General features: G+C 42.5%; 1 protein-coding gene across 1 annotated transcript in view; it reads right to left on the reverse strand.

Annotated features, from left to right (window-relative positions):
• LOC124546791 overlaps positions 1 to 14,832 on the reverse strand; it is a 142,842-nt gene that overhangs the window by 75,524 nt on the left and 52,486 nt on the right. The window contains exon 3 of the mRNA XM_047125063.1: positions 12,667 to 12,839. Coding sequence (XP_046981019.1) covers positions 12,667 to 12,839 — 173 coding nt within the window. The remainder of the gene's footprint in view (positions 1 to 12,666; positions 12,840 to 14,832) is intronic.

A 14,832-nucleotide genomic window follows, 5' to 3' on the forward strand; every position in this document is an offset into this window, starting at 1 on the left:
AAGTCTCTTGCTCTCACTGAATTTCGTTGGCATTCTCTGTAAATGAGAAGCATATCGACTTGTTCTTCGAAGGAATACATTATTCACATTCTCTTGATTCGACGATACTAGTCTTACCGTTCCTATTAGTGTTGTATTGCGAAACCGTCGAATCGTGTTTACATGTCAATGGCACGTTAGATGGGTACGCCGTATTCGGCGAATATTTACTACTTGCACGACATACGAGAGAGAATTGTCAGAGCATGTGCTTCGATAAGTGCCGAAGTGATAAGGAATACCACTCAATCCATGATAAGAAGATTGCAGCACTGCATTCATACCAATGGTCATCACTTCGAACACCTTCTGTAAACGGACGTTCATGCCACCTTTTTGACCTTCGTTGAGCTTCAAATACCTTACTGTTACACATCATTGGATTCCTCTCGATAGCCGCTATCAGAAAATAAGTACCAAACCATAGCATCCCCTTTAAAAAAACAAAGTTGACCTTCATATCTCTGACGCGATCCCATCTAGCAACAAAAAACTAACGTCATACTATTGCCCCCGTTGTCCCATACAACATTTGCCCCACAAACTTTTCAGCTACTATCGTACTTTCGGAACTATTCTTGATGACAATAGTTAGTGACTCACCCTGTATACTGTACGGAGCCTGCGCGTTCGGTAGACAACGCTTCTTGGAAATTACCTAATGCAGGAACCGTGGTATTTGTCAAGCGTTAATCTGTTAATTATGGCTCGCAAGACTAACTTTTCCTTGTCATCTTTTAATGTCTTTTGTTGATCTTGTCCATATTCTTCTGGCCGTACTTCGGCTAGTTACATTAACAGAGCATCGTTATGCTGAACGTCATTTAGCCTAACGGTCACTGGACTGAAATATTTGCATACTGTTGGTGCGTGCAGTTGTAAATCTAAGTATTTTATATTCTCGATGTTAAATACTTCCACTCAAGTTTAAGACTCGTGTTCTGCGTGTTTTCGGGGAGGCATGTGCCGCCTTTCACTTGCTAGCTGAATCTGAAAACTAGTGCCATTGAATTTAAGTGCTTCTTCGGGTTTGGTATTTGTGGCCCCAAAACAGGTTCTGTTCCATGTTCCCATGATACTGTTCTATTTAAGGAGACTTTAAGGTTTGTCATTAGTCTGTTATGTAAGTCTAATTTCTGTTCTGCATATTCCAGAAGCTGTTATGAATCGAGCAACCGCCTGGGCCCCTAAGAGGAGCTGTTGTTAACTGATTAGAGTATTCTGCTCCGTTCACTACACGAACATGCGTAATTTGTGTTATTTTAAATTTTTTTATTAAGGTCCTGCTCTATCGGCTTCACAGACGTGCATCGATTGATTCCTTTCTAACTGTTTGACTTTTATACCTGTTTGGTTTAGTACTGATCATAAAATATTCTGCCTTGTCCGCTTTACAGACGGATACAAAAGGTACTCTTACAAAAACTTGGGAACAATCGTTTCACTGACTGCCTCACAGACGCGTATAATTCGCTGTTCTTTTTATAATGTCGCGTGTTAATGATTTCGGTTACATGCTCTGATAAGCTTTGAACGTACGTTGGGTATGCTTCACTGGCAGATGCAAGTAGCAGCCTTTTAATATTTCATTGTCTGCTTCACAGACGTGTATAGCACATTAAAAATCAGCTGTCTGCTACTGTTTATTGCAGAAACTATTGCTAAAATCTTTTGTTAAATATATGCCCGTTTATCAGACTCTAAGGATTTGTTTTGGATACGCTGATCGTTGTAATAAAAAGTATGTTCCCCTTGGCGATTAAATATTACTTGTTTTGATACTTGTAAGATTGTCCTCTATGGTAAATAAATAATTGTGTCTTTATAATTGTTTTGTTACGCACAGCACCTTACTGCTCGCAGATCCTAGCTCCCTACCAGTTCAAAATCGAAAAGGATATGATCAGCGGAGGGACTGATTAGTATATAAAAACGTCAAAATAGCTTCCGTGAAAAAAACCAAAGGTGTTAACGTTAAGAACTCAAGAGGAATTAGATTTTTATATACGAACTAGAGAATGAATAGGAGCAAAGATTACACCGAAGACCTCTACGATGGGGACGAGAACACAGGGGATTCATTAGGAAAGTCAGAGTTGTGGAAGACTTGCGATTTGAGTTTTCTGCACGCTTAATCAGTCCTTACGACGACCGTTTCTCATTCTGTTTCTTCACATTTTTCCAGTAGCCAAATCACTTTGGTTTCCCTGCACTTCATATTTACGTTATTCCTAAGTGACTTTCATTGCTGTGTTCCACTCTTTTCCTTATCACTTGTTGACCTCCTTCCTTTGCGTCGATCAACTTATTTATTTATTCTGTTACCCAAGGTTTTTTGGCAGTTTCCTTCCCTGTATCTATATTTGTTTGTTCATTTTCTGTGATTGCCCTTTTCATAGATGTCTACCCCTCTTCATCTGAGGTGCCTATTGTGGAATTCATTATCGCAGTATCTGTCACATTAGAGAACTTCAAATGCACCTCATCATTCTTCACTACTTTAGTTCTCAACTTCTTTTCGTACTGATTCTTCTGGAACATCCGCTTGAACTTCACTCTACTCTTCATCGTAACTGAATCGTGACCCGAGTCTATATCCGCTCCTGGATACGAATTAAAATCCAATATTTGATTTGTGAATCTGTCTTACCATGGTATAACCCAGCTATAACTTACCCGTGTCTTGAGGCCTTTCTGATCATAACTTCTGTGCGGAAGCAAGTGTTTTCGGCAGTTAGCGAGAGAGACAAGGACTTCCCCTCCCTTTCGCTCAGCTCCAAGGCCAAGCCTGGCCTCCAACTGTTTATGATTAAACTTCGTGTTTCCTTCCTGTTTCCGTCTCGCATATTTTTGTGAGCGGCCGTACTCTAAACCCAAGTGGTGGGTGGGACATTAAAACCTTCCTCTTCTGAACTGTATGAACAATACATAGCGGAATTGAAATTTAAAGATAATGGAGCTTTGAGGAAATTTAGATTCTGCTGTGTGTTGAAGGAGTGTGATAACTTGTGGTATCTGTGAACAAGTTGGTGCGTGTGAACATATCGCTTAAAGTAGTGAGGAAGAGTTTATTTTCCACCCACAACGAGATGGAATGTGGACAAGAGGACACCAAATTGTGTGTAGCACAGTTAAGGCTACTTTCATGTTGTTCAAGTCAGTAATTTACAGACCCATGTAGCGTGGATGAACACACTTTTAGGAAAATAATAGGTTTGAGTGTGACAAGGTGAGGAAACCCACCGCCCCACAGTCCTTTTCTTGTGATTTTTGAACAGAGTATTCGCTATTACACTACTCGCCATTAAAATTGCTACACCAAGAAGAAATGCAGATGATAAATGGGTATTCATTCGACAAATATATTATACTAGAACTGACATGTGATTACGCTTTCACGCAATTTGGGTGAATAGATCCTGAGAAATCAGTATCCAGAACAACGACCTCTGGCCGTAATAACGGCCTTGATGCGCCTGGGCATTGAGTCAAACAGAGCTAGGATGGTGTCAACGGGTACAGATGCCCGTGCAGCTTCAACACGATACCACAGTTCGTCAAGAGTAGTGACTGGCGTATTGTGACGAGCCAGTTGCTCGACCACAATTGACCAGACGTTTTCAGTTGGTGAGAGATCTGCAGAATGTGCTGGCCAGGGCAACAGTCGAACATTTTCTGTATCCAGAAAGGCCCGTACAGGACCTTCAACATGCGGTCGTGCATTATCCTGCTGAAATGTAGGGTTTCGCAGGGATCGAATGAAGGGTAGGGCCACGGGTCGTAACACATCTGAAATGTAACGTCCACTGTTCAAAGTGCCGAGAATGCCAACAAGAGGTGACCGAGACGTGCAACGAATGGCAACCCATACCATCACGCCGGGTGATACGCCAGTATGCCGATGACGAATACACGCTTCCAATGTGCGTTCACCACGATGTCGCCAAACACGGATGCGACCATCATGATGCTGTAAACAGAACCTGGATTCATCCGAAAAAATGACGTTTTCCCATTCGTGCACCCAGGTTCGTCGTTGAGTACACCATCGCACTCGCTCCTGTCTGTGATGCAGCGTCAAGGGTAATCGTAGCCATGGTCTCCGAGCTGATAGGCCATGCTGCTGCAAACGTCGTCGAACTATTCGTGCAGATGGTTGTTGTGTTGCAAATGTCCCCATCTATTGACTCATGGATCGAGCTGTGGCTGCACGATCCGTTACAGCCATGCGGATAAGATGCCTGTCATCTTGACTGCTAGTGATACGAGGCCGTTGGGATCCAGCACGGCGTTCCGTATTATCCTCCTGAACACACCGATTCCATATTCTGCTAACAGTCATTGGATCTCGACCAACGCGAGCAGCAATGCCGCGATACGATAAACCGCAATCGCGATAGGCAACAATCCGACCTTTATCAAAGTCGGAAACGTGATGGTACGCATTTGTCCTCCTTACACGAGGCATCACAACAACGTTTCACCAGGCAACACCGGTCGACTGCTGTTTGTGTATGAGAAATCGGTTGGAAACTTTCCTCGTCTGAGCACGTTGTAGGTGTCGCTACCGGCGCCAATCTTGTGTGAATGCTCTGAAAAGCTAATCATTTGCATATCACAGCATATTCTTCCTGTCAGTTAAATTTCGCGTCTGTAGCACGTCATTTTCGTGGTGTAGCAATTTTAATGGCCAGTAGTGTATATAGATTGGGCCTTTGCACTTCCTTTTTCAGATTTTGTAGCTTCCGTACTACTTTAAAAAATTTCTGCGTTTCACTCACCAACTCGTATAAAGGTCCCATTTCGTTGGTTGTTCAATCTTGTTCTCACGGTTACGTATCCCTTGGCATTCTGTACCCAGAAGTACGAATGGGGCACTAATTTGAAATCTTTTGGCAGTGGAGAGAGTGTCACGACACTTTATCAACTACAGACTCCATCTACTATGCATCCACAATATGTGTCTTTAATGCAGTGGAGTCCATTGCCGGCCGCGTTTTCAGTTTGCTGATCACTGCTGATTCTTCCGCTTTTCGCAGCAGTTTCCCACCCCAAAGGCAAGAGGTTGCCCTGAAACTCTGTCCGCTCCTCCGCCCTCTTTGACAAGCCTTTGGAAGAGCGAGGATGACTCGTTATGCCAGAAGTCCTTGGCCGCAATTGCTGATGATCTTTATTCAGAAATAAGTGGTGGATCTCATCGAACCAGAAGCCAGGACGTTTTAGTTACTAGTCAAAGGGGCTACTCTTCTTTCCTGTGTGGCTAGATTCTCATGCTGTGATTCTCAATGATCAGTTCTCTATTTTTCTCTTCATTTTCCGTTTTAATCTTAGTTCTTGAAATTAAAATTCTTCATGCTTAAAGTGATAAACCCTCAGCCACGGGTGCCTGCGCCAGCTAGACTGCTACAAAGCCATGTGTGCTCCTTTAAGGTGATGATTAATATTTCGTTTGCTGAGCTTGTTGCAATGTTGAGAAATTCTACGTAAATTTAGCTTCCTGGCATTTTTCTAGTGCTTCTGTTTTTACTCTGATCTTATTGGGTTTTGTATAGAAACTGATTTGTTCGTGGGATATGCCTATGTTTTTAACGCCTGAAAAACATAATGTACGATCGTCAGATCTACAAACTTGATCATACAGTTATGTGAATGTTTACTCTATAATATTTTAATTGTTAACTTTTTTACTGTTCCAAGACGAAGTTCTGGCCTCCTGCAACTCACTTCGTATTATTGGCGAGAATCTGCCTAGTTGCTATTATTTGGTGTGTCGATTATTTCGCAGTCGGTAATTCCCCTTGCATTCGATCACATAGTAAAATCCAGGTTCATAATTTGATTTCTATTGTTCACTTATGTAGCTTCACTTCAAAATAAAGCAGGAGAAACTGGTCAATCGTGATGTACGAATAATTATGTCAGTTAAAAAATTAGAGTTGCAAGAAATAGTGTTTACATTTAATGGTTCAAATGGCTCTGAGCACTATGGGACTCAACTGCTGAGGTCATTAGTCCCCTAGAACTTAGAACTAGTTAAACCTAACTAACCTAAGGACATCACACACATCCATGCCCGAGGCAGGATTCGAACCTGCGACCGTAGCGGTCTCGCGGTTCCAGACTGAAGCGCCAGAACCGCGCGGCCACTTCGGCCGGCGTTTACATTTAACATCGCGTACTGAGTGTATCAAAAAGAACTTAACGTCTTTGAAAACTGGCACAAACTTATATATACGACTTACAAACTTAGTCTTGGTGTCATCTTGAAGGAAAATAGACCAACTTCTGACTCACATGGTACACTAGTACAAAATCACGCCACTACAAGCGCTAGCGGCAGTTGCAGCAAAGATGGCCGTCTTTACCGGTTCTGAGTGTGTTCTCTGTGTGATTTGGTTTGAAGAATCGAAGTATGTAACAGCCCTGTAACGAAATTTTCGCACAGAGTATGGTAAAGTTCCTTCCAGTAGATCTACAATAACAATCTCATTTGGAAAAATTACTACTGTGTTCTGACGTCCGCGATTTCCTAAATGTCCGCTTCCCAGGTAACTGAACGGTCTTAAGTGTGGCAGTTGCCTGGCTCCTGCGTTCACTGGACTGACACCTCTTGACTTTTTCTTTCATGGATTCATCCATCAAGAATATCGTGTTTTCTTTCCACCCTTACAGGCTTCCCTGCCAGAGCTGAGAGCTACAAGCTACCTCACAACTGTGCAAGTAACACCCAACATGCTGCAGCGAGTTTGGCAAGAAATAACTTCAGATGGGATGTGTGCTGCATAACCGATGGAAGTCGCATTGAATTTGTTTCGGCTTAAGGTAAAAAGCTTGGTGTATTTTGCTATAAAGTTACACCGAAACAATGTCTGTAAGTTAAATGAATAAATCAGTATGAGTTTTCAAAGCTGTAAAGTCAGTTTTGATACATATGTTATTATCTAATGATTTGGCTACTTTGCTGTTAAATGTGACTCTATAAATCTTAATGTTCGAGATTGGAACACAGTTAGGTCTTGTAGTGTCTGTTTCTCACTGTATATCAATGATATTTCATTTGTGCTACACTCTTGGAACTGCCACTTGAATACTGATGACATTAGCAATACGTAAGCGCCAGCTATAAAACGACTGCTGCTGTCGTGTCAGCGCGTAAATGATGTCCTGTGTTTAGTATCACGATAGGCACAAAACATGGGTCTAAAACTAAACCCGTATAAATCGCAGGTCATCTTCATATCATACAGAAAGTGGATCAGTGGACTTTTTCGTAAAACAGTTCACACTATACCTCTCGATGATATCCACTTACACCATCAAAAAAGAGTAAAAATTCTCGGTACAGTTTTGGATGAGCATTCCAGTTGGGAAGAAGAAACTGTTACAGCATGCAGGAAATCTCTGTTCTTTTTTTTTTATAAACAACACAGAAATTAGTCCAGTCTTTAGTGCTGCCACTCTTTACTACTGCGATGTAGTTGAACAGCTCACAGATAGTGGAAGCTCCATAAGACTCGAACTAGCAATTAATGCTTGCATAAGAAGTGTGTGTGTGAGTGTGTGTAACATTGGACTGTTTCATACTAGGGTGGACGCGAATGGAGAGGCTAAGTTATTTACACATGTTCTGTCTTCTTCACTGATTTCTCAGTCACATGTGTCCTTACGTATCAAATACCTGTCATCATTCTGTAACTGCACTACCAGACTGTAAACGTCCAGCATCTTATATCTTGACTGTACCGCTACATAACACTAAAACTGTCTGTATCTGCCTCTTCATTACAGCTATATAGCTCTAGCACGAACTAACTTCTAACCTGCATCATTTCCAAAACCATTCTGCATTTGAAAGGAGATTAAAGCTTTATCAGTTATCATCTGCTTATCTTCCCCTCTTGGCATATCCCTGTTGCCTTCGTTCTGCCCAACAGCGAATCAGTGTCCCTGCCTTAATGTCAACATTATCTGTGCTTTCCTAACACCGATCTACTTCAATTTTCTTCGTTCCATCTCATCTCTTAATCTTACCCACTCATTTCTCACTCTTCCTCTGACCAATCAATCTCTTCTCCATAGTGATTCCTTCTGTACTGCTACGATACATTTTTGTTAGAAATCACTACTTACATTTGACAAGATACTGGCAGTTCTTAAATTCTACATACATAGGTGAAGGGCTTGTACCTAGGGGATGTTTTTTTAACCATTATTTAACCATTTCATTGCTTGTCTTATTTCCTGTCAAATGAATCACAATACACAAGAGTTTATTAAAAGGCTGCATCACAGAGATCATTCTTCAAAATGTTGTATTTGGCTTAAGATACAATGCGGTGGTGTACCATAAGGCATAACTTAACATAAGTGAACAAGTCGTATGTTACAGCTAGACCCCCTGAGCACAGACCTAGGGCTAATAAACCGAACATCCAAATAAATACAAATAAAAGTAATTTGCCTGGGTAAGAAATTAGACCCAAAGTTCATGTTAATACACATTTAAAAGCAAAGAATTACTTTTATTGCCTTAGGCCTACGTAGCATTTCTATGTTGTTAGTCTCTGTTGCTGTATTGTAAATGTCCTGTCCTTGGTGTGAAAAAGACTGAAGTTACATGCAGGCTTGGGGTACAAGGCTCTCCCCTGTTCATTATTCTGTATGTATATGTATCTATCTATTATTATTATTATTATCGATTATTCCCATTTAAAGAGAGCGTTTGAACTTGAATTCCTTTATGATGATTGTTTATGTCTATCTATTATTATTATTAGCATTATTACTATCACTATGTTACTATTGTGCAATGCGTTGGGACTATGTCTGCTTAGATATAAGAAATAGCATGAACACCCTAATTTTACTAGCTGATATAATAGGATAAATAAGTAAAAAACAAAATATAGCAAACTCCACTATGGTTTGTAATCCACGTTGAACTGCTTGTTACGAAACAGCGTCTATTCTTGCCTTCTTTCGATTCAAAGTATTCTTTCTGCTGGCACTGGCGTTGTGTAGGGGCTCCTCCTATCCTCTGTAGCAATGTGTGCCAGCGTCCGCCTGCTTAGCTGGGTGGTAACGTGCTTGCCTCCACTGCACTGGGCCCGGGTTCGTTTCCAGGCCGGGTTGGAGATTTTCTCCGCTCGTGGCCTGGGTGTTGTGTTGTCATCATCATCATTTCATCCTCCTCATCGGTTGCAAGTCGCCCAACATGGCGCCGACTGAAATAAGACTTGCACTTGGCGGCCGAACCCGAATGGGACCTCCAGGCTAACAATGCCGTACGATCAATTCATTTTTTTATGTGTGCCAGGAGGTCCCTATGAATTTACAGATGAGCATTCAACTCCATAAATTCCGGCAGAAACTGACAGCACCTTTCTGCATTATCTCTATTGTCACAACGACAATGAACAAGAGTGTTAAAAGGTCACCTGTAGAAGCTTCGCGTAGACCTTTTGTGAAGGTGCAGTCTAGACTGCATCAAATCACGTGGTAATTTTTAATTCCACACTTTTTCTACGCCCTCACATTGAGTAGGCTGTAGATACTCCCATCTTCAAAGACCACAGTCTTGTTCACAGGGCAGCATGAGTACATTCCTGGATTAACGACCACTTGTGGGTCCTATCGCTCTTTGCTGGCCTGCTAAATCTTATTCTCAAAAAAAAAGTCTGTGACTTGCGTTTGAAACGTAGAAATCAACGTCCCTGCCATCTGGTACCTCTGTAGGGTTTGATGAGTGACCTCATCTGGGTGTGCCATACTGGGGTGTTTGCATGATCTCTGCTCGGTGGAGGGTGGTGACTAATTTTTTGTCTGATGTGCTTATCTGACACCAATTGAATCGTGTCCTCAACGTCCGTGTCGAATATTAAGTGTAATTAACCTTAGGTGTAATCCAGTTATCAGGAGACATGGCTCTTTTCGTCCGGTGTGGTTGCTGTTATGAGGGGTGTTCAGATGAAAAGGTGTGAAACAACACTGTGGTTATAACTGAACTCTTTATTCAAAAGTAATCACCAGAGGCCTGAACGCAACTATCCCACCGTTTCACGAGCCGAAGGATTCCCTGTTTCCAGAATTCCTGTGGCTGTGACGGGAGACACTCCTCCACAATGCCCTCCCGTTCCTCGTCCGAATCGAAGCACTTCCCTTTGAGATGTACTTTCATTTTTAGCGGACCAAACACATTGGAGTCGCAGGGTGACATGTCCGGGCTGTGGGGCAGAAGCTCAAGCTCCTCCCATTTGGACTCGGCCATTACACTTTGTGTGACTTTTGAGACGCGTGGACGCGCGTCATCGTGGAGCTGACTCACTCCGTTCGTGAGCAGTCCCAGACCTATTCCTCTTGATGAACTTGCGTAGGCTACAGTGTGTCTCACAGTACATGCCTTTGTTAATCGTGTCTGCATGCCCCAGGAATTCGATGAGTATCAAACCCCGGACGTTGAAAAAGATTGTGAGCATCACTTTGCTTGCTGAGGGCACACCTTTGAATTTTTCGGAGGGAAGTGATGGCTCATCCTTCCATTGCATGCTGTACCGCTTTGTCACTGGCACGAAATGATGGCACCATCACTCATCACCGACAACGACCCATTCCTGGAAGGCGGGGTCTTCATGATACCGCAACAGATGTTTGAATGCCAGCCCCATATGCAGTTCCTTTTGCAGTTCGTTGAGCTACTTTGAAACTCACTGCGCGTACAGCTTCTTGTAGCCCAATCTGTCGTGCACAGTTGTCCACACTGTTTCAACACTAGGCCCCATCATCACGGCCAACACTTCACAATGTGAAAAGCCGATCACTTCTCTCTAGGTCGTCTACATTTTCGATGACTTTGGCCGTGATTAACTTGTTTACCTGGCCTGATCTCGGGTCTTCACTCAAACACTCGACGAAATTCGCGAAAACGGACACACCACCCCGCCACTGATTTGTCGGTCATCCATTCTCCCCTGTAAGCGGCCATTATTCCACGAGAAAAATCGGCCGGTTTAACCTTCTTCCGCAGTCAGAAATCTAATAACACCTCGCTGCTCCTCAGTCGTCGAATTTTGCAACGTGAGCGCCATGTGTCCTCAAATCCACTTCCACATAAAATGGACTGCTTCTCCCCTTCATCATGAGCCTGCACATTCGCACAACCACGCCGGACACTACATTCGCGTCCCTAGACGTCGCACTATATTATCCTAAAGTGGCATATGCAAATTTCAACCGACCTGGTTGTTACTATGTTTCCTAACTTTTCATCTGAACACTTCTTATAGTTCTATGTTTGTTGTTTTCTGTGTACTTTGATTAGGACACTATTGTCAGCTGTAGTGCAGCCTTACCATATACGTGTTCATTACCTTACACGAGAGTTTCTTGATAGCAAACCTTAATGAGAATCAGTTTGGATTCCGTAGAAATATTGGAACACGTGAGGCAATACTCACCCTACAACTTAGAAGCTAGATTAAGGAAAGACAAACCTACGTTTCTATCATTTGTAGAGTTAGAGAAAGCTTTTGAAAATGTTGACTGGAATACTCTCTTTCAAATTCTGAAGGTGGCAGGGGAAAATAATGGGAGCGAAAGGCTATTTACAATTTGTACAGAAACCAGATGGCAGTTATAAGAGTCGAGGGGCATGAAAGAGAAACAGTGGTTGGGAAGGGAGTGAGACAGGGTTGTGGCCTATCCCCGATGTTATTCAATCTGTATATTGAGCAAGCAGTGAAGGCAACAAAAGAAAAATTCGGAGTAGGTATTAAAATCCATGGAGAAGAAATAAAAACTTTGAGGTTCGCCGATGACATTGTAATTCTGTCGGAGACAGCGAAGGACTTGGAGGAGCAGTTGAACGGAATGGACAGTGTCATGAAAGGAGGGTATAAGATGAACATCAACAAAAGTAAAACGAGGATAATGGAATGTAGTCGAATTAAGTAGGGTGATGCTGAGGGAATTAGATTAGGAAATGAGACACTTAAAGTAGTAAAGGAGTTTTGCTATTTGGGGAGCAAAATAACTGATGATGGTTGAAGTAGAGAGGATATAAAATGTAGACTGGCAATGGCAAGGAAAGCGTTTCTGAAGAAGAGAAATTTGTTAACATCGAGTATAGATTTAAGTGTCAGGAAGTCGTTTCTGAAAGTATTTGTATGGAGCGTAGTCATGTATGGAAGTGAAACATGGACGACAACTACTTTGGACAGGAAGAGAATAGAGGTTTTCGAAATGTGGTGCTACAGAAGAATGCTGAAGATTAGATGGGTAGATCATATAACTAATGGGGAGGTATTGAATAGGATTGGGGAGAAGAGAAGTTTGTGGCACAACTTGACTAGAAGAAGGGATCGGTTGGTAGGACATGTTCTGACGCATCAAGAGATCACCAATTTAGTATTGGAGGGCAGCGTGGAGGGTAAAAATCATAGAGGGAGACCAAGAGATGAATACACTAAACAGATTCAGAAGGATGTAGGTTGCAGTAGGTACTGGGAGATGAAGAAGCTTGCACAGGATAGAGTAGCATGGAGAGCTGCATCTAACCAGTCTCAGGACTGAAGACCACAACAACAACAACGCTTTATTTCACAAAAACAGACTTGCAAATAAGATACTCACCACTTTCTTTCAGGCTCAGCTGAGGATAATTGTATGTATGTTGGAGATGGCAATTTTTTCCGATGATCATGGCCACTGTGATGCGCCGAACAGCGTGCACTAGCTGGGAGAGGATAGGATGCCTCAGGTGGTCCGTTGTCAGCGTTTCCAGGTTCCATTCCATCTCGTCCAACCTTTCAAAATAAAATGGAGTCACTCCATGTAACAAATGATATTCGCAGTGATTGTATACCTAGAATAGAATAGTGAATAGAAAAATCAAATTGCCCATTATCCAGTTTTTATGTATTCGTTTGATACATGTGTCCTGGTTATTAGAGATAAATCAAGGTATAAGCCTCAGCTATCCCGGTCAAAATTATCAGCGGTATGCGAGTCTGCTGCCACATTTCGGTAAACTGAGCGGTCTCTGTTGACATATTACGGTGCGTTTACTCGTGCGTACCTTGCACCTTGTCGCTGTACGACTGTGCTTTCCCCACACGCAAGTAGAGTCACGCGTGTAGATTGCATGCCTCTTCCTCAACATTTACGTGCAAGTGATTCCATTCACACCTGTGTTCTCTTCGGGCGCACCTACTTCGCGTGGGGCAGGCTACTGTCGCACGGCCACTAGCCGCAGGGTGCACAGGTGTAAACGCACTTTAAGAATGATTGTGCGTTCATTCGTCCAGTACCGTGACAGGAAAAGGATGTACTCTAATACAGGAGCACCATTATCATCCTATGGTTTTACAGACCACACACACACACACACACACACACATATACATACACAGTATTTTCATAGGTTAACGTTTAAATTTCGTGATCAGATAATGGTACTCGCTGTCACTTTGTGTAAGCCTTTGAGACTACATTTGAAAAGATGGAGCCGGCAGTTCTCCACTATATGTCTGACTGTCTGTTCCTCCGCTTCACACTCACAGGCATTATTATTAATCGTCCTGAAATTAGAGATCAGTTCAAAAACATGAATATAGTACATACTTAATTTACAGACATATTATTTATGTAATTTATCACATCAGCTGTAGTCTCCCAAAATTCCAAGGGGTTTCCAGCGCACAAATTTTGGGGCACTCTTCCACAATGTCTCTGACAGCCTGTCTTGGGAAGCCACAGGTGCACTCCGCAATGGTATTCATTCTTCATCTGTATAGGAAGGTCACAGCATCTCCCATGGTTGGTCTGAATCCTGTAAAGTGTAATCCATGTCCTCCAGGGAGATCACGTTCCCGCGGTTTGTGGGCTTGGAGAAATATCTGGAGCTCTAGTGGAGTGTTATTACACCACTCTTGCGTCCAGGTTCGTGGAGACTGAACTTACGGTCCGCCAGATTGCTAGCTGTACTGAGTGGGGAATTTCTGAAGCGGAATCTGTTGATTTTGACAGCAAGAATATCCTCATGAATTGGCAATTGCTGGTTGATGCAGTTTTTATTGTATTCCCCGAGAAGACTATTCTTTCTTCTCAACTTAAGTGGTGGATTGCGGCTCAGAGAAGGTAGGCAGAATAATGGAATGGATTTGATTGTGCCAATAACACAGTCATCACTGTTTTATTTAATCGCATGTCTACCAGCTTCGTGCGGATGTTGTTTATCGAGACAGGTCTGCAATATTCTGCTGCTGAGTAGACAAGGCCGAGGGCAGATGATTGTAAGGTCGAAGCTGCAGAATCCTACGTTGTGCCACATATTTTTTTGCAGAACATCGTTTCTTGAACTCAATTTAGTTGCAGTATTTGTTAGATACTGTTTAAATGACAGCGTTTTCTCAAGTATAACTTCAAGTTACCGTGGCCGTTTGTTATGGGTCAGACATTTACCATCGAGAAACATGTGCAGTTCACCGTTGGATAGGGTGAAAGAAGAGGATTCAGTTTTCTTAACGTTTAGTTAAAGTCCCTATTTATGGAAGCATTACCCCATTCTGCTTATGCCCTCTGATAATACAGTGTATTGGCGACGTCGATTTGTTTGTCCTGTGTTTCTGTCACCCAGTCAGCAGCGTAACTAAACTTCCTGGGCAGTGTGGCTGACATATCAGCAAAATACTAGCTAAATAGTAGCTTGAGGTACGCCATTGTTGAGGGTCTAGTGGTATTGTCTGTAATTGCCTGGAATGGTCTGTCTGTCAGCGTATTGTTACGAAGTTGTGCTGT

This window comes from Schistocerca americana, chromosome 1 (genome assembly GCF_021461395.2).
Source record: "Schistocerca americana isolate TAMUIC-IGC-003095 chromosome 1, iqSchAmer2.1, whole genome shotgun sequence".
Lineage (NCBI taxonomy): Eukaryota > Metazoa > Arthropoda > Insecta > Orthoptera > Acrididae > Schistocerca > Schistocerca americana.